Source organism: Sciurus carolinensis, chromosome 2, assembly GCF_902686445.1.
Source record: "Sciurus carolinensis chromosome 2, mSciCar1.2, whole genome shotgun sequence".
NCBI classification, from domain to species: Eukaryota; Metazoa; Chordata; class Mammalia; order Rodentia; family Sciuridae; genus Sciurus; species Sciurus carolinensis.
This window is the reverse complement of record NC_062214.1, coordinates 166,695,383-166,716,070: the sequence shown is the minus strand read 5'-3', so window position 1 is coordinate 166,716,070 and position 20,688 is coordinate 166,695,383. Positions and strand designations below refer to the sequence as shown.

The window sequence follows — 20,688 nt, the reverse complement described above, 5'->3', positions numbered from 1 at the left end:
ACTAACAATTATATGTTAACTTTAGTAGGGAGAAGTTATAGGACCACATTCTTCATTTCTCATATGTATAAACTGATCATCTTTTCTTGGACCTGTTTTGACCATTAAACTATATATTTAGAAATGGTCATTTATAGGAAAATTGGAAAACTTGTGCAGAATAACTCAATATTTTACCTAATTTATATGGATCTGTCATTGACAAAAATTCTTTTTGATTATTTATCATGTTTTAAATTATCAGAATAAAAAGTGTAAGAATTAAAAGTTTTAAGAGTCAAAATAAGAAAACACTTATTATAGTTATACAAACATTTTTCATTTTAAAAGATAATTTGTCCCAGAATCTAACTACAGTACAATCTCAGTTCATATGCCATTAATTTGTGTTGTGTGATAATTTGACCATTCACTCACTTCATACTTACTTTTTTATGACACTGACCAGAGGTCACTTTTTCTGCAATCCTTGATCACCCCAGGATTTTCTCTCTGTACCAGTCTTTTATTTCTGTAACACAGTGCTATAGGATTTACCACTACACTGCTGCTAACAACCTCAGACTTCTCTATGCTCAGTGCTCAGTGCATATTAAAAGCTCAACTAATTTGTTATTTGTTGAATCAATGGTAGTGAACTCAATCTAATAAAAATGACCTAAGAGATAGAAATCACCAAAGCAGTCAGGAGTGGTGGCACATGCCTGTCATCCCAGGCACTGGAGGCTGCGGCAGGAGGATGGCAAGTTCCAGGCCAGCCTCAGCAACTTAGCAAGACGCTGTCTCAAAATTAAAAAAAACTGTATGGGTACTTTAAATATTGGGCTCCCAAAGAAACATTTGATAACAAGAGTCCTTAAGCAAACTACACAATCAATATACACAGGTATACACACCCATGGAGTGCAGGAAAAGACTTTATAATTGTTAACGAGTTACACTTAGTGGCAGATCACACCTCAAGTTGGGTCCACCTTCCACCCTACATTATAAACCACCCAAAGACAAATTAATTCACCAACACATGCAGTTCCCCACCAACGCCTACGCTCAAACAAGCACCTGTTGTGAACTAATGCTCTGCCTAGTGCACATGGCGGTCGGGTAGCTAGAAGCTGAGTACGTATTTTGGGGTTAGGGTCACACTGCCCAGTTTTCACTTGACAGTGTGTGACCCAAGCTACCTGACCTCCCCAGGACACCACCGCCCAAAGGCCGATCTGTCCTTCCAGGGCTGAAAGCCAACACTTAGGACACGAAGAAGTCACTGTGGCAAAGCAGAGAGCGACAGCCACGAAGATGATGTTCAGGAGCAGGTTATACCCCAGCGCAACAGCCCATCCAGGGTAGTCCCAGCTGCGCGTGACCCCCGAGTCGGAGCGCCCTCCGCCCTAACTACAACTCCCGGCATGCACTGCAGCCAGCCCCGCCCCTAGCCGGCCGGCAGGTCCCGGAGGAGGCGGCCCAGCTGCCCGCGCCGCGGCCCCACTTGGGCCCTTCTGCTGTGGCTCCTTCCCCAACTCGGGCTGGTATTTACAGGGCCGAGGACGGCCGCTCTCGCCGACACGGAGCCACTCCCGCAAAAGTCGCCGGACAGTGTGGCCCTCCCGGCTTTCCGTCAGGCTTTCGCGCCCGACACTCCCGCAGTGAGCGGCTAGCCGGGTGGGCGTTCCGGCTGCGAAGGACCCCACCGCGGCCCCGGAAGCGCCTCGTTCCGGGCGGTGGTGGCGCCGCGGTCTCCGTGATGGCTTCGGGACTGGGCGGCTGACTACTGGGCTCGGGGTGGGCCCAGTGCCCAGAATCTCGGCGGCTGCTGCTTGAGCTCGGCCTCACCATGGCCACCTCGGCCGCTTCCTCAGAGCATTTCGAGAAGCTACACGAAATCTTCCGCGGCCTCCATGAAGACCTACGAGGGGCGCCGGAGCGGCTACTGGGGACGGCCGGGACGGGTGAGGCGGGGGCGGGACAAGCCTTGGGGAACTTGACCCTGCGGGCTTAGGGAGGAAGAGCCTCCTCCCGGACACGGACCCCTTGCCCCCGGCTTCTCTTGCTCAGACACGCCCCCTAGAGCTGGCAGGTCCCAGCGCCCAGGGGTCTCCCTGCTGTCACTTAGAGGGGACTGGGGACATGCCCAGGGTTGGACGTCGGGGTGTCGTTCCTCTGGGATCTTTCTGTGGCCTTGAGAGTTTTCTCTTTTTTTTTTCCGACTGTGGCAAGACCATACTCTATTTCAGTAGAGTGGGTTTCTTTTGTAGCTCTTTGTATTTGTTGTAGTCATTTAAAAACATTCTTATCAAGACAGGCTTCACCAGACAAAAGAATCCATAGCACAAAATAGGGCCAGGAACCCAAAAGAACCATACCTTTTGGCATTGGAACATAAAGGTTCAGTGGGAGTTTGTCAGACGGTGATTGAAAAGAGGCAATGAAGGAATTTTTAAAAATTGAATACTCACAACTATGGAGCCTTAGAGTATAGGTGGAAAAGTAACAGGAGATGAGGAAAGTGAAACAGATTGTGGAGGGACCTAAATGTCACATTAATACTTTTGGACTTGATATAGAGAATCAGTTAAGGATTTTAAGCAGATGATTAATATGAATTTTATTTTAGGAAGAGGATTCTAATGACTGGATAAGAGAGTGGCTATAGGGTACCTCGTTAGAAGCTTGAATGGCAGTCATAGTAGAGAGTACTAACTCCCAGAGTGGTTCTAAGGCAGAAATTAAGCAGACTCATTGGTTATTGGAAGAGCAGGAAAAAAGATTCAAGGGTTTCTGTATTTCCTCATTTGGTCATGTGAGTGAATAATGAACTTAGAAATAAGAGAAGCAACCAGGCATAGAGGCACATACCTGTAATCTCAGATACTCGGGATGCTGAGGCAGGAAGATCACTGGTTCTAGGTCAGCCTAGTCAACTAGCTCAGTGGTAATGCACCCCTGTATGTGTGTGTGAGAGAGAGAAGTAGACTGCTTGGAGGAGATCATCATAGGTAGCTGTAGAATAGAGATCACAATGCATATCTGTTCTAGACTGACAAAAAAAAATTTCTGCCACTAGAAATAACATTTATGAGGAACATTTATGTGAATTGAGAGGCAGTATAGCAATACTTAAAAGCAAGAATTCTGGGCTGAGGAATATAACTCAGTTGGTAGAGTGCTTGCCTTGCTAGCACAAGGCCCTGGGTTCAATCCCCAGCACCGCAAAAAAAAAAAAAAAATGGAAAGGTTTTCCATGTACAAACAGAGAAACAACATGTATCCCAATTAAAAAAAAAAAAAAAAAAAAAAAAAAAAGCAAGAATTCTAGAGCCACAAGAATTCTAGAGCCAAACTGGGTTATATACACCTCTTGGTAGCTGTGTGGTCTTGCAGGGTATTTTAAATAAATTAGTTTCCCCTGCAGAATGAGGATTAAATCTAGTTTTTAACTTCATAGGATTTTGGTGAGAAATTAATGAGTTAATATGTGTAAAGCCCTTAGAATATTACCTGATAATAATAATAACTGTTAGTTATTGTTATTAACATATGGGAAATTTGATATTTTATTTAAATGAAAAGTAGTACCAGGTCAGTGTACAACTCACTACTCTTATCTGGCTCTGCTTTTTCCCCCAGAGCATTTATTTTCTAATATAGTAGACACTTTACATATTTTTGAAATTTATATACATCATTTGTCTTCCTTTCAGTAGAAAGGTTTCTTAAGCCCCACCCCAGACCTATTGAATCAGAAAAATGTTTTTTTTAAATTTTAATTATTTTAATTTATTTTTATCAGAAAACTGTTTTGACAAACTATTTTAACAGCTCTCCAGGGGATTGCTGAAGCAAACTCAAATTTGAAATCCACTGAGCTAGAATATAAACTCAGTATTTTGTTTGTTTTGCTTATTATGAATCCTAAATTCCTAAAATAGTGCCTAATGGAAGTGAGGTGATAAATATTTGTTGAATGATTGAATTGTGTAAATACTGTGAATTGTTGGGAAAAAATAACAGTATAAAAACTAATAATGTGTTTCTATTCTGTTTTTCACATTTTCATTACTCTTAAAATTGATATATGCAACTGTTAAAACAACAAAAATGAGATATTTATTTCCTTAAAGTACAGTCCACATTCCATTTTTGTCATTGAAACATAGTGGACACAAAATGTCATTTTAGGAAGTTTTTGTGGCCATGACAGTCCATTCATTGTCATATACTATAATTATCAATCCATTTAATATTGCATTAAGACCTACAGCAGAATTTCAAAAATTTTAGTTTTGTACCACCTGAAGAGGTCTCTCCAATCCAAATACCTCAGTGTTATAATTTCTTTTTTTTTTTTTTTTTTTTAGTTGTTGATGGATCTTTATTTTATTTATTTATATGTGGTGCTGAGAATCAAACCCAGTGCTTCACACATGCTAGGCAAGCACTCTACCACTGAGCCACAACCCTAGCCCATTTCTTAATTTAATTAGTATGCTAAATGCCTGTACTCACAATTTCTAGCTTTAGTTTTACAGTGCCTGAAAACATCTTTCCATATGTCTTAATGTTGTATGTAATAAAGTTTTTGAAAGTTTTTCATTTTCATTCACATAAACTTCAGTATTTGTAAATGAGACCCTGTTATTTTGGGGGCTAGAAAAAGTCATCACCAGAGTATTGTATACAGCAGACTGACAAACACCAGTTGCAGGCTTTAGAATTTTAATTATTCCAGCTCTCTTCATACTCTGTGGTGAATTTGGTTTTCTCCTAGGTCTTCCTACCTAAGAATGTACTTTCAAAATCAGGTGGGGGCCTAAGGTTATAGTTCAGTGGTAGAGCATTTGCCTAGTATTCACTAGGACCTGGGTTCTATATGTGGAACTTGCTAAGTGCTTGTTATTTGTATTATAATCCTTTCATACAGCCCCATGAGGTCAGTACTATTATATTTCCTACTCACAGGTTTGGAAGTTTGCTTTTAACTTATGTAGTGTAAGCAACCTATTAGTTTCACATACAGAGGCTGTAAATCATAGAAATGCCACAGTGGGGCGACAGAAGCAAATGAATGACATTTTTCAGACAGCATATTTCATTTAGAAGTATATAGACTGGGATTAGGATTGTAGCTCAGTGGTAGAGTGCTTGCATAGCATATGTGAGACAGTGGATTCAATCCTCAGCACTATGTCAAAATAAATAAATAAATAAAGGTATCATGTCCACCTACAACTAAAATAAATAAATAAATATATATATATTTTTATATATATACATATGTGTGTGTATGTGTATATATATATATATATATATATATATATATAAAACAGTGGAAGCTATAATTCTTTTTAAAAATATATATAAGCTGTAGAGCACTCCTAGGTAGGAAGTGTGTGCTTTATGAAATCAGGTGGATGATAGAATATTCCAACTCCAAAAAGATAGAATAACAGAATCACAGGGAAGTTTGCAAAAGAATACAGTTTCAGTGGACTGTCTCTTCTCCCCTATTTTTATTTGTATAGTTCATTTTCTTAGTTCTAGAATTTGCCCCTTGAGAACACAGGTTTTTTTTGTTTGTTTGTTTCAGAGCCATCTGGCTTAGATCAGGAGTAGATGTACTTGAGTTTGGAGTATGTCATTTCAGAGGAGTGACTGCACTCAGCACTTTTGTGACAGCTTATTGTAAAATGACACAATACTGCTCCATGAAAGTATCTGTTTTTGACTGCAGCTACTATTATTTCACTGTTGGTGGCTAAGAACACAGTCCCCTCGAGAATAGTGACAGCTGCTTTGGTGCCCATTTCAGTTGTGTCTCAGGCAAGATGCTGTTTGCCATAGCTGAACTTTCCCCTATTAAAAAAAATAAATAACAAATGGAGCCATGGATTTTGTGAACAATGTGGACAAATAATTCACCTGCAGTGACTTATGTATGTTAAAGGAGTGTCACACAACCATGAATGAGACATAGTAAAGGGTCTGTTGTCATTTTCTCTTTCAGACAGTAACAACATCTAGAGGAGGTTTAAAGTTTTAGAAGCTATGGACGAAGTTAAAAAAGACAAAGTAAGCTGAGTGTGGTGGCATACGCCTATAATCCCAGCAATTTAGGAAGCTGAGGCAGGAGGATTACAAGTTTAAGGCCATCCTTATCAATTTACTGAGGCCCTAAGCAACTTAGCAAGACTGTCAAAATAAAAAGGGCTGGGAACTTATCTTAGAGGTAAAGTACCTCTAGTACTTTTAAAAAAGAAATAAAAAGTCAATTTCCTTTTTCTGGAGGGCTTCATCTCAAGTGGAGAATGTAGAATGAACACATAAATGATTTATGATCAGTTAAAAAGCAGCAGATAACCGATATATTAAATGTTGTTGTGATTAACAGTGTCAATGCATACAAACCTTTAGCGACTGTTACATCATATGTGGGTTGAAAGGCTCTGGAGATGGATGGTGGTGATAGTTGCACAACAGTGTAAATGTACTTAATGCCACTGAAATGTACGCTTTAAAAAGGTCAGAACGAGCCTGTCATCCAAACTACCTGGGAGGCTAAGGCAGGATTGCACTTTTAAGACCAGTCTCAGTAACTGAGACCCTGTCTCAAAATAAAAAATAAAAGGATTGAGGATATAGCTCAATGGTAAAGTACTCCTGGGTTCAACTCCCACTATTTCCCCACAAATGTCAAAATGGTAGGTTTTTTGTTATGTGTACTTTACCACGATTAAAAAGAAACAGAAGACTATTTCCCCAGACTATAACAGTAATCTCAAAAGATGAGTTTGAAAAGTATGGTAAGCAATGGTAACTTTGTGGGTAATTGATTATGTGTAGATTTCCAATGAGAACATTCATTTGTGTACATTTTTTAAAAATTCAGGTTCCTCATAAATGGAGCTGATTTCTGCTTATTAGAAGGGATGACCTACTTCCTCATTTTAGAACTAAGGAAGGAGATCAGGTCTCAAAGATAAGAAGACAGTCATCCACACTTTCATGTTGAGACAGGGCCAAGGCTCTCACCAGAATTTAACATCCCAGACCAACTAGGACCCTTCCCCTATACAAATATTTACCAGGTCACACATTCAGAATACCTTCATGATTTTTTCCGCCAGGTGTGGTGGGGCACACCTATAATCTGAGTGACTCAGCAACTTAGACCCTGTCTCAAAATAAATAAAAATAAAAAAGACTGATGATGTAGCTCAGTGAGTGGTAACAGCATCCCTGGGTTTAACCTCCAGTACCAAAAAAAAAAAAAAAAACCCAAGAAACTTCATAATTTTTGCCACATCTAATCTTGCCATTTGTGTGTGTGTGTGTGTGTGTGTGTGTGTGTGCGCGCGCGCACGTGTCAATAATTGAACCCAGGGGTGCTTAATCACTGAGCCACATTTTCAGGCCCTTTTATTTTTTATTTTGGGTCAGGATCTTGCTAAGCTTAGTTGCTTAGGACCTCACTAAGTTGCTGAGGCTAGCTTTGAATTTGCCTTTCTCCTGCCTCAGCACAAGCCACTGGGTTTACAGACCTATGCCACCATGCCTGGCCCAAGTGCCATTTCTTTTATTGTTTTCTCTATATCAACTTATTCATGTAAAGTACATTTATTTAATATATAAAGATACTTTAAAAGGAAACTTGGTATTTTTAAATGGAAAATCTCCATAATCTAAATGACCAGAAAAAACATAAAGTATCAATACTTCTTCAGTTAGATGTTATTGCTTTGAAACTGAAGCATGTTCTATTTTTGTTAAAAGAGGAAATTAGTAATTTATAGGTATTAAAAACAGCACTGAAATGACATGGGAAGGGTTGAAAGAGAACTCAAAGTAGAGTGACAGATCTCACTATGCAAGCCATTACCCACACCACCACCAGGGAGAAATAAGCAGGTGAGTTTGGGTTTGATTTGTAGATAAGCAGTGGTTCAGGGTTAACAGAAGTGATTTAATGTAGGGTGAAGGTGGGGACTAATTTCAGAGAACCAGTATTAGTAAACTTCTTATTGATGAAAGTGTGCCTGACCCTTCAGTTATGATGGGGGAAATGGTTGAGAATGATTAACTTAGACCTGTAGTGTTTCTTAGTAGGGATGTTATTGGCTTTTGGGACCAAATAATTGTTATGCTGGACTGTCCCAGCATGGGTGTTCTTGTTCCTTGAGTACTAAATGCCAATAGTAATACCACCCCCCTCAGTCATCATGATCATAAATCCCCCATATACTTGCAAATGCCTTTTAGAAGTGATTAAGTATTACCACTCCCAGTGGGGGAGAAATGAGAAGGTTATCATAAGCAGATGGAGTGGCCTCTACAAATATGTGGAAGCAACAATGAGTGTTACTTATCTCTTTTCTAGAAGAGAAGAAGAAGTTGATCAGAGATTTTGATGAAAAGCACCAGGAAGCAAATGAAACGGTGAGAACAAGGAGCAAGTTCTTGTTTCTTCTACTTGGTGTTGGGCTTTTCCAGAAGTAATTCTGTGACCTGATCATAGGTTACCTTTTTATATCTGTTGACCTTTGATTTTGACTATTATTAAATGAGGCTACTTGGGGTGGGTGTTTAGACAGTTGAAAAACACAAAGTGGTAAAACTTGGAACACTCTCCTCAAATATGTCTTTAATACTACATTCCTGATATGAGTAGTAAGGGTATTCTCACTCCTTAATCCAAGTGGCATTTTCAGATCTCTTCTTAAGAGATGGCCTTTAGGATAGGTTACTGTTCTTTGTTAAACTTGCTGTCACAAAATTTGGTTCAGAGATGGTTCTAGCCATGTTCCTCTTTGTCTTAAAAGATAGCATCATAACTTAGTTCCTTGGATAAGAACAGGGTGAGTTGTCTCAGTCAGGACCCAAAACCTATCAGAAGTCAGTTCTGGTTGCTGATCTGTTTATTAGGGGCTTCTCTTTTACCTTGCTTTTAATTTTTTTCATTTTCTTTTTTCTCTAACCCTTTGGAAGCAAGAGCCCTTCTAGCTGCTTCTCATTAAACTCTACCTTCGGTAAACCTATTAAGACTGGGACTAAATTCTAGGTCCCTGGTAATAGTCTGCAGAAATAACTGCCCTGTGGAAGTGGGTAGGAGAAGAAAAGAGAGTGGAATGAGACAGACATCATTACCCTATGTACATGTATGAGTACACAGATGGTGTAAATCTGCACTGTGTATACCCATAAAAATGAAAAGTTGTAACCCATTTGTGTACAAAGAATCAAATGTAAAAATAAAAAAAATTAAAATTAAAAAAAAAAAAAAAAAAAAAGCTGCCTTGAACTTGTCACCTGTGCTGCTTTGTTGCCTGAAACCTCCGGACCAATTAGCATGATACTCACCCTGCAGAACAAAATCTACTGAACTGTTGCTATTACTTCTGATGGGAGAATGACTGTGGGAACACTGAAGAGTTTTGACCAGACCAGACCATTAATTTGATTTTGGAGGAAAGCTATGAATGAGTGTTTAGCTCTTCACAGGAATTAGAACAGTAGTACAAGGGCTGTACATTGTAAGAGGTGACAGTGTTGCAGTCACTGGAGAAATTGACAGAGACAGATTGTGTGCTTGACTTAGGGAATATTCAAGTAGAACCTCTAAATTCTATAGCACACTGAGGAAAAACTACATACATTGGACATCTCTAAATCTTGTATAGAAACCGATTATTCTGAGGAAGATGTTTGGAATTTTTGGGACTGTGTAATTGTGGAATTTGACTTCATATTGATTCATTGTAATATGTAAATTAAAATATTTCTACATATTTATTGAAAAAAATAGCTGCTCTGGTTTTTGCTACCTAAGAGCAGACTTAGAAAAGTTCTTTTCATGGCAAAGAACTCCCTCTTTGCTTGTTGAAAATCAAAGAAATTCTGAGAAGTTAAACTTATCTACCTCTTGAACTGGGGTTGTGGCTAAGTGCTTGCCTAGCATGTGTGAGGCACTGGGTTTGATTCTCAGCACCTCATATAAATAAAATAAATAAATAAAGGTCCATTGGCAACTAAAAAAAATATTTAAAAAAATAACCCTACCTACATCTTTTTCTCTTTTCTGTACCTACTTTAAGAAGGACCAGATCACTAGAATATGGAAACTATCTCCTTCATAATAGGACTGTTAGACACTTTCCTAGTACAGTTGGGCATATCCATGATACCTATTATGCATCAGTCTTGTCTTTCAGTTAACCTCCTGGTAGCATTTTAGAATCTGTCTACTTGTGATTTATGTATTTGGTGTTTAGGTACTTTCTATTTCTGAATTTAGCAAGATAAACAGTCCCACTCTGGCATCCCAGGCAGATCAAAGTAATTTAGGGCCTCTTGTCTTTGTGTTTTGTTTTGTTTTGTTTTAACTTAGAAAAATGAAAATTTGACTCCCCAAATCATCGCCTTGTGGACCCCTAGTTAATCTCTGCCTTAGAGACAAATGTATTTGTTGATGTTCAGAAAAAAAGAGAAAGAAGAAAAGAACACTCATGCCACTTCCCTATCATTTTTAATAAAGTAGACTTGAATATACTTCTTGATGCCCATGTTTGAACCATTTCAGGCTCAGGATTTAAAAATGTTTAATCCTAACTCCTTTTAGGATGTAAGCAGTTTTAAGTCAGTCATGTGAGATGGAGAAAGTATTCCTATTATATTGATTTGTTGTGGGGATTAAATTAGAGAAATGTATGTAAAGACATTTAACAAGCTCTTAAGTTGTGGGGTTTGTTTGTTTGGTTTTGTTTTTGCAGTACTGGGGGTAGAACTCAGGGCCCTTGCACATGCTTGGTAGGAAAGTATTCTACCCCTGAACTACTCCCAAATCCATTAATGTTTTTATTCATTCATTCATCACAGATTTTATAAATGAATGCCAACTGAACACTTTTTCAGATACTTGGAATGAAGTGAACATGGTATTTGGGGCCCCTACCTTATAGAACATATGACTGAGTGCTATTTGGAATTGTCCAGGGGTTCAATGTATTCAAAGTAGGCTCATCCCCAGGGAAAACAGACCACATACTCATTACCTGCTGCTTTCCCAGCTGGCCGAGATGGAGGAAGAGCTACGGTATGCACCCCTTTCTTTCCGTAACCCCATGATGTCTAAGCTGCGAAACTACAGGAAGGACCTTGGCAAACTCCATCGGGAGGTGAGAAGCACTCCTTTGACAGCCACACCTGGGGGCCGAGGAGACATGAAGTTTGGCACATATACCTTAGAGAATGAGCATATGGTAAGTATTAGCTGAAGGAACTGTGGTACAAGAATTAAACATAATTGTGGAGTTGCAGTTCACATTATCAGTGCACACTGGATTCTTGGGTTTTTTAAAATCGTTTGTTCTCTTTCTTGCATCTAATTCTTCTTTTACCTTATGGTACCTGCTCTTTCTAATGCAGATCTTTTTTTTAGTGGGGGCAAGTACCAGGGATTGAACCCAGGGGCACATAACCACATCTCCAGCCCTTTTTATGTTTTATTTAGAGACAGTGTCTTGCTAAATTGGTGAGGCTGACTTTGAACTTGAGGTTCTCCTGCCTCAGCCTCCCGAGCCACTGGGATTACAGGTGTGCGCTACCACACCTGATTTGATGCAGATATTTCTAAACCATGTTTACTTAGATTTATGTCCTATGTATATATGTAACTTTTTGTGTAGTAGTGTATAAATATTTCTTATTTCTTTCTAGACTCTATTCTGACCTGTTGATCTAATTTCTTCTTTTTTAAAATTTGTTCTAATTAGTTGTACATGATAATAGAATGCATTGACACATCACACATAGAGTATAACTTCTCATTCGACTGGTTGTACATGATGTAGAGTTTCATGTCTTTTCTTCTTGAAATTTTATTCTTTCATATATGTTTTAGAATCACTTTCTCATGTAGGCCCCCAAAAATTCATTTAGGTTTTCAATTTGTCAAAATATTGTAACAAAATTAGTCTTTTTTTTACATTAATATCAAGATGGTCCAGCAGCTATACAAGAGAAATGCAAGGTGCTTCTCAAGAATGGGCTTGCATTGTTGTTGTTTTTGTTGTTGTTGTTTTTGTTTGTTTTTTATGGCGCTGGGTACTTTATCATTGGCTACATCCCAAATCCTTTTTACTTATTTTGAGAAAGTTTCCAAGATTGGCCTTGAATTTGTGATCCTCCTACCTTAGCCTCCCAGATAGCTGGGATTATAGGAGTACGCCATTATGCTGGGCTCAGGGAACTTCTGATGCCTTTTTTATTATAATGGAAAGTAAGCCAGGTTACCCCTCCAGGATTTTGGTTTATAAAATTGGACTAATTGAAAACTTATAACCTGGAATCATCTAGAGAAACTGGTTAAAGGCATATACTAAGATTTCACAAAGATTAAATTTAATAAGTTGTATTTGGATTATATTTCACAAATACAGTACAAAGTAGAAATTATCTGGCAAATTGTGCATTAAGAGAAATGGAAAGGGGCCCGCCATTGCAGACTGAACTTATGGAGAGATGCTGATAATAGAAATATTTCATGAGGCATGCTGATTATAGTCTGAAGGACATTCACAATGATACTGACTTCACATTGCTGATATCAGAACAAGATATTTTGCCAGGCACAGAGGTACACATCTATAATCCAGTGACTTAGACTGTGGCAGAGGGTTGCAAGTTCAAGGCTAGCCTTAACAACTTAGCAAGACTCTGTTTCAGAATAATAAAAATAAAAATAACTGGGGATGTAGCTCAGTGGTAGAATGTCTCTAGATTAAATCCCTCACACAGCAAAATTAAAAAAAAAAAAAAGAAAAAAGAACAACCATATTTTGAGAATGATGTAAAAGTTTCAAATGAATGTACATAAAATCACATGTGAAAACAGACTGGAAAAAGTCAGGAAAGTAGGAATTATAAAAGTGACTTTGGTCATTTGTTACCAGAAACCTAGAGGGGTTTATAATTACTAGTTTCAGAAATTTTAAATCATAATTTTTTTTTTTAAGAGGTGAGTATCACTCTGTTTTCCAGGCTGCCCTCAAACTCCTGGGCTCAAATGGTATTTTTTCCTTAGCATTCTGAGTACCTAGAACTCTTAGGCACATGCCACCAGGCCCAGCACCATAAATCATAATATAGATTACATGTACTGCTTTCAGTAGAGTTGTCCCAAATCTGTCTGAGGCTGATTTATGTGATATTTTGCTCTTCAGCCTAATCATTTGAAAATCTGCATCTTTTTCTTAAGCATTTTTTTTCTCCTTCCTTTGAGCAAATGTAAACTAGGTTTATTTGTGCCTCATTCAGTGGTTTCCTCATCCACTGATCTGTATGCTACTTGCTAAGAGAAAATGCTTCTTATACCAGGTGTGGTGGCACATACACGTAATCCCAGCAGCTCGGGAGGCTGAGGTAGGAAGATCACAAGTTCAAAGCTAGCCTCAGCAACTTAGTGAGGCCCTAAACAAATCAGCGAGACCCTATCTCTGGATGTGACTCAGTGGGTAAGTGCCCCTGAGTTCAACCCTTGGTACAAAAAAAGAAAGAAAGAAAATGCTTCTTGCTACTTTTGCTCTGAGAACCCACTTAGTTTTGTTGTTCCCAATACCCCCAGTACTGGGGATTGAACCCAGGGACACTGTACCACTAAAGCACATCCCCAGTCCTTTTTATTATCTGAGACAGGATCTTGCTAAGTTGTCCAGGCTGACCTCAAATTTGCAATCCCTCCTGTTTCGGCCTCCCAAGTCATTGAGATTACAGGCACGTGCCACTATGCCTGGCAAGAATCCACTTCGCAATGATGTCTTTTTAAGTTCTATTGCTAGTGGTCACTTCCTTTGTAAAAAGCCTTTGAGAGTTGGTCCCCTTCAGATTGTGTAGACTTTGAATAGCTAAGAACTGCACGCATTTCTATTCATGGTTACTCCTGGCCTGACAAAGGCTACTTTTGTCCACGTGCTATCTGTGTTTAGGATTGTAGGTAGAATAAAATTTAAGTTGGAATTTAGAAAATTAGGGCAGCTGGGAAAGCTTATTTCAGCCCCAAATACTACCTGCCCTGAGACCTAATCACCAGTGTGGCAAGTTCAAAGTTGTGTATGTGTCTGGTTGACCCGAGATGAAATTCTTTGGCAGGAGGCAGAGTGTGGTGGGGGTTGTCACCAAGAGTGTGGTGACCACCTAAGTTTTTTCCAGAATGTGGTAGAATCTGTTCTAAATAATTTCTTTATGTGCTAAAAAAGAATAGCTTATTCATAGTACCCAAATAAATCTTCAGTACCAGTCAAGTGGGAATCTATAGCAAATTAGTCTTTTTCTAGGACTTTAAAGATTAGTTTTCTTATGAAGCACTGTCAAGTTATAGGCTATATGCATAATCAGGTAGCTCCTGATCCCTAATCTAGGCTGCCACCTTTCTGAAGGTGCTAGTCTGAAAGGCATGTGTTTATGCTGAATTTGAACTGGTCCACAGGAAAAATGCTCCCCCCCCCACCCCCCAGTCTTCTTACCTTACTTAAGTTTAACAAGCAGTGTAGGTAACCTGTGATCTGGCTGATTGGACTTCAGGTTCTACCTCAGACTGACCTTGAACATGATTTTTATAGTTTATTAGCAACTTTGATTCTGCTTAAAAGTACAGTTAGCCCTCCCTATCCACTGCATCTGATCATTCAACCAACCTTGGATTGAAAATATTTTTTTAAATCTGTGCTGTACATGTATAGACTTTTCTTGTCATGATTTTCTAAACAATAAACTATTTATATAATATTTACATTGTATCAGATATTATCTGTAACGTAGAGATGATTTAATGTATACGAAGGGTGTGCATATGTCATATGCAATTACTATACCATTTTATTTTTTTTTTAAAGTATTTCTTTAGTTTATCTTTTATTTATTTATATGTGATGCCAAGTATCGAACCCAGGGCCTCACACATGCCAGGCAAGTGCTCTACCACTGAGCCACAACTCCAGTCCTACCATACCATTTTATATAAGAAATTTGAGCATATGTGGATTTTGGCATCCTCATGGGTCCTAGAATCAATCCATTGTGGATACCAGGGAGCTATTGTCCCCTATATTCCTTTTTACATAAGGTTGTAAGGAGCATGCTGGCAATGAATTGATAATGGAAGAAGTCTAACATTTCCTTTCCATGCTCCTGTCAGAATCGGCTACAGTCACAAAGGGCATTGCTTCTGCAAGGCACTGAAAGCCTAAACAGGGCCACTCAAAGTATTGAACGTTCTCATCGGATTGCTACAGAGACTGACCAGATTGGCTCAGAAATCATAGAAGAGCTGGGGGAACAAAGAGACCAGCTGGAACGTACCAAGAACAGAGTAAGTCTGTCCAGGCAGGGACAAGGGACTGGAATGGGGAAAGTAGGTAAGTCCACATACCCAGATGTCCTCATCCTAAATCCAGAAAGCTACAACAGTTCTAAATTTAGAGAATAATCTTTTTTTTTTTTTAGGTTGCTTGGGTAAGAGAGGGTCTCCCTTAGAAATAATTTTACTCGTAAGACTTAGACATTATTACAAAAAAAAATTTTTTTAAAGAGGCATGTAAGGATTCAGTCACTGAGAGATTTTAATTTCTCACACCTAGGGGGATAATTTGATGTTCTTATGAAAACGGCATCAATGTATATGACCCTATCCTTTAGAACCAAGACTCTTTTCCAAATGTCAAATATAGTACTTTTCATAGTGTATAGATTTATAAATTATAATTCAATACTGGACTATAATCCTTTACTGTTACCAAGGTAAGTTGGATCATTGTGGGAAGAAAATAAATAGAAGAAATTCAATGATGACTATTGGATTCCTGTAATATGCTGTCACTCTTAAGAAACTCTGGGAAATAACTTATTCCTTCCTTTCTATATATGAGTTAATCTACAGAGAAATTTTAAAAATAGTAGTTTGCCAGCAGAATGCTATATTCTTAATAGGCTGTAGCAAATTCAAATTGAAAAGCAGATATTGGGTCCAAGATTTAGACAGGAAAATATTAGCATCATATGGGGATTTGAGGATTGGGTTGGGAGCAGGTACTGGGGATTGAACCCAGGGGTACTCTAAACTGAGCTACAGCCCCAGCCTTTTTTGGAGACAGGGTCTTACTAGGTTGGCGTGAACTTGTAATTTTCTTGCCTTAGCCTTCTGAGTAGCTGGCATTATAGGCGTGCACTAGCCAGCGAGGAGATCTTTCTTACACATTTTGATAGCTGCAATTCTTCATTCTTAAAATTAATCAGTGATTCCATTCCTTCTTATGTGAAAATTCACGATAAAATGCTAAATTCAAAGCAAGCTATGGAGAATAACTTACCAACAAATTGTGTGGATTCTGAATTTTGAACACACCAGGTGTTTTGGTTAAAGTTAAAAGCCACAGAGTGAGCTGGGCACAGTCATGTACACTTGTAATTACAGCAAGTTGGGAGGCTGAAGCAAGAGAATTGCAAGTTCAACACCAGCCTCAGCAATTTAGTGAGAACCTTTCTCAAAATTAAAATGTTTAAAGAGGGCTGGAGATATAGATAGAATGACACCCACCCTGGTTTTAATTCCCAGTACCACCAAAAAAAATAAAAGCCAAAGAATGCACTGAGAGATCAATATATCAAAGCCATGAATATATTGATCATCTGGGAACAGATGACAAGGAGCAGCCATTGAAATGTCCTCTAGCTATCTAGATTAGTAACAGGCAATCAAAAGGGAAGGGTCCATGGGGGCTAATTTCCTTCACAATTCAGTGTAACTGCTTCAAAGGGGTAAGCAAAAAAAAAATTTTTAACACATTCTAAAGTGATAACCCACCAGCCTATGAAAACAAACACCAATTCAGAAGGCTTTTCTGGAACTTGGCTGATGAAATTGCAATCTTAAATTACTTCATAGTCACTGGCTGGATACACCAAATGCCTTTACTATTTTGAATAGCCAAGGTGAAAGTAGTTCTAGCCAAAAGTCTACAACCCCACAGCAACTTTGGAATATAATGATTACCACACCTCCTTGATAAGTACTAAAGTATCTTTTCCTTTCCAGATTCTGTTCCTTGTACTGAGAGGCTATAATTTAAATTGGTTTGATTTCTAGGCATTTTTCAACATATACTTCTTAATACCCACTAGTAGTTTAGGAATGTTCAAATTCTATACGGTATGTACTTTTGAAAGAAGGAGAAAATAATTGCTATTTTCTCTTCTCAGCTGGTAAACACAAGTGAAAACTTGAGCAAAAGTCGAAAGATTCTCCGTTCAATGTCCAGAAAGTAAGTTTTTAAAAGTCACAAAATAAATTTCTTTTAACTTAATGTCTTTCAATCAAGAAAGTGTAAAAACAGTGGCAGAGTCCTAATAAATCCCCTAGGTGCTTGATTGTATATAATCCTCCCATACTCAGTACCACCCAGCAGATAGAGGAATATAGTTTTTATAGTAAAATATTTCAGGATAAAATCCTTTGTTAAAATTATTTATTATTCTGATTTGCAGCAGTCGAAAATTTGTCCACTGAAAGAATGTTTAATCTCAGCTTATATTCCTGAATATAAGCTGACACTTAGGACTGATAGAGCTTTACTTGAAATATATTTGTAAAAACTTGATTATAAAACAGTTTTCACTGTTATTGCTTAGTCCTGGCTTTTGGCTCTGCTTACCCTTCATGTGAGTGAGGCTATTTTTTGGGAGTCCTGTCATGTTAGCAAGAAGTATAAATTAAAAACAAAACAAAGCTTTTGAGGTAGGTACTAACAGCAGCAAAACCAGGACTGAAGGGAAGTATTGCCTTGAGGCTGAAATTGGGGATAAGTGGGTTAGTATGCATGACCTTGGACACATGTGGCCTAGCATGAAACGAAATGACATCCTGGTTCATGGAACTAACGGGAAGGGTAGAGTTTTCCTAAATAATAGGAAATTCCTTGTGGAATAAGGAGAAACCCAAGATGAACATGAAAGCCAGAGATTGAACTCTTTGTGTAAGCAAAAGATACACTACTTTTTAAAACATATATACACAAAATAAAAGATCCCACTTGGTTAGGAGAGCACAGCAAAGCAGAAGAAATAGGAACAAAGTAAAAAAGGGAAGTTTGAACGGCAGTACCCAGGCTTCTAGTTACTTTTTCTAAAAGCACAACCCATCCATGAATTGGACTTTGACACAGGAGGGTTTGTCCCAAACTCTTCATCTAGCCTACACTCATAGCTGTGGAATATAACCAATGTGGCTCTATATGGCTAGATAGTGGTATTGTATTGCTGCTGTTTGAAATATGATTTGAAGACATTTTAGAACCGAGAAACCATTTTTATGCTTTGGTATTTAAAATTGTAGTGGTCCACATTTCTCTGAGGTAGACAGTGTTATTTCTGAATTACAGCTAAAGAACCTTTGGAGTTGCCGCTTCCAAGCCAAAGAACCTTATGAGTACTTACTGCTAAATGTCTCTGTATTTAAACAAAAACTCTGTGTCCTCAGAATATTAAGAACAGCAAGAAATAAGCTGTCCAGACTACTGACTACTACTTGTTCTGCTTCTCTTTGTAGAGTGACAACCAACAAGCTGCTGCTTTCTGTCATCATCTTATTGGAGCTAGCTATCCTGGGAGGCCTGGTTTATTACAAATTCTTTCGCAAGCATTGAAATTGCTACAGGGTAAGGTTTGTGGACCAGAACCTTGACCCTGTGGATGAATGTTGTTAGGGAATGGAATAAGCATGTTGCCGCCGTGGGCTAACAGTTAAAGGATGCACTGTGTAGCCAGACTGGGAGGAGGAATGGCAGCCAGAAAAACCACATAGATATGAAGGAACATTGACAAGACCAGTATGATATACCAAGGTAATAAATGCGGTTTATGACTTCTGCAAATTTACATAGTAGTGTAACATATCAATACCTTGTAAATTTCAAAAAAAAAAAAAAAATACATTTACACTAGTATTGTTGGTCACCAAAATGGAGAGGAGAAACTTTACAACTGTGAAAATGGATAGATGTTCTCATTAAGGCAATGCCAATCCAACCAACCATTTAAAATCTGTCCCCTTAAATTCTTTGCAACACTAGAATGCCCATTGTGAAATGTGCCAGTGCACAGTTTCTTAAATTCTCACACGTTCTTCATTTTCTGATTCATCTGGTGAACTGGGAGTAGGAAGTTGGTCATAGACAGTGTGTCCTCCTTCCCTTGTCTGACCAAAACTTGAAGCAATCACATCTACTGCCAGGCTAGCCGTAGCCTTTGCCTCTTCATCTGAAGTGGCCAACTGAGGATTGACTTCAACAAGATCCAATGCTGACAGCAACCCTGGAAGAATAAGGTATGGTAGAATCTCAGAAAATTCCCTAGCTGCTGCTTTCAGAGAGGATTGTGCCCCCTGGACAGGGAGAACAAGCCAAGGTAAAACAGGAGCACTTTCCACTATAAAATTATCTAACATAAGAAAGCCCCTTGCACCTTATCCTCTTAGCCATCAATTCAAGTTAAAACACTTTATGCTGAAGGACTGCAAGAAACTTGTAAGGTAATAAAATAATTCATCCCTGTTCAACTAACATAATAGGCCTAGCTGTCAGGCTTTCTGATGCTTTATCTTTATTTTGTTACTGTTTTTGGGAGTGCTGGGGATCAAACTCGGGACCTTCTGCAAGCTATGCACACACTGTGCCACTGAGTTACATCCCCAACCCCATTTACCATACTACATGCCCTAAAATGTACTTATATTCTCATCCCTTCATGCCTGAGTTCTGAGGAATGTTCCATATCTGATACATTTTTTTATGTTTCCCAGCGGACTGGCCCAGCTCTTACACTTGACCATGGAATGATATAGTCATATATTGTTTAATTTGGACTCTGGTTGCCTTCTGTGAGGGTTTGAGAACTTGTGCCCAAGTCCTTAGCACTGTTGTTTGGCTTGGAGGGGAAGGGAAGAACCTATCCACATCTTCCCCCATACCCCGCTACATAGTCAACTTCTCTAGAACTAACTTCTTAAGGGGTTATTCTGGGTAAAGGTAATCTACCTCTTTGAGAGTCATCTGAATAAAGTAGTATTCAAAAATACAAGTTAAGAATATTTAATGTGACTATAAAGACTAGAATCATGGGTATATATACCTAATGATTTATTGACATTACTTTATAGTACATGATACATTCAGTGTCATTGTATCTGTTTAGTGTGTTGTCTTAGCAGAGCATAGTTGATTGCAGTGTACAAAACAGCAATGATCAGGCATGTTACCATAGCAGTTCCATCATTTCCTGCATGTGACCTGTGTCTCTGATGATTTGTGTCACTGATTTCCACTGGCTAAACCTGCATTCTGAGCCCATCCCAAAAGTAATAATCAGGAGAGTTTGTGCTATTAAAAACATATATTATCTATGTTTCCAGACTACTGCCATCCTGCAAATTAGAGAAAACCATTTTATGTATCTAAATTGACAGTATCATGAGTGTCTTTTGGAATAAATACTGCAGCAGAGGAAAGGTGGCACAAGGCAAGGACCACTGCCACATCCACGTGCTGCAAGTTATTAGACCCTCCTCTGACTGGTGACATTGGGAAGCTAAATGAAGGATTGAACTCTCAGGTTCTCTGTCCACTAACCCAAGAACCACTGGCAATATCT

General features: G+C 38.7%; 2 protein-coding genes and 1 pseudogene across 5 annotated transcripts in view; 2 read left to right on the top strand and 1 right to left on the bottom strand.

The window, feature by feature from the left end:
• Positions 1-1,449: 1,449 nt before the first annotated feature.
• The window catches only part of Vti1b (vesicle transport through interaction with t-SNAREs 1B), a 38,022-nt gene continuing 18,783 nt past the window's right edge, over positions 1,450-20,688 (top strand). For 2 of the 4 annotated variants that reach the window (XM_047540671.1, XM_047540670.1), the window contains exons 1-6: positions 1,450-1,949; positions 8,375-8,433; positions 11,061-11,252; positions 15,185-15,358; positions 17,245-17,306; positions 18,590-18,698. In XM_047540671.1, coding sequence (XP_047396627.1) covers positions 1,835-1,949; positions 8,375-8,433; positions 11,061-11,252; positions 15,185-15,358; positions 17,245-17,306; positions 18,590-18,686 — 699 coding nt within the window. In that variant the 5' untranslated portion in view covers positions 1,450-1,834 and the 3' untranslated portion in view covers positions 18,687-18,698. Of the gene's footprint in view, positions 1,950-8,374; positions 8,434-11,060; positions 11,253-15,184; positions 15,359-17,244; positions 17,307-18,589; positions 19,003-20,688 lie in introns of those variants that run through there. The other 2 variants (XM_047540669.1, XM_047540667.1) reach the window with 2 other exon arrangements.
• Positions 9,344-9,633, top strand: LOC124977241 (U6 snRNA-associated Sm-like protein LSm8; annotated as a pseudogene).
• Positions 12,824-20,688, bottom strand: part of Arg2 (arginase 2) — a 45,176-nt gene continuing 37,311 nt past the window's right edge. Inside the window, exon 8 of the mRNA XM_047540666.1 lies at positions 12,824-19,353. Coding sequence (XP_047396622.1) covers positions 19,148-19,353 — 206 coding nt within the window. The 3' untranslated portion in view covers positions 12,824-19,147. The remainder of the gene's footprint in view (positions 19,354-20,688) is intronic.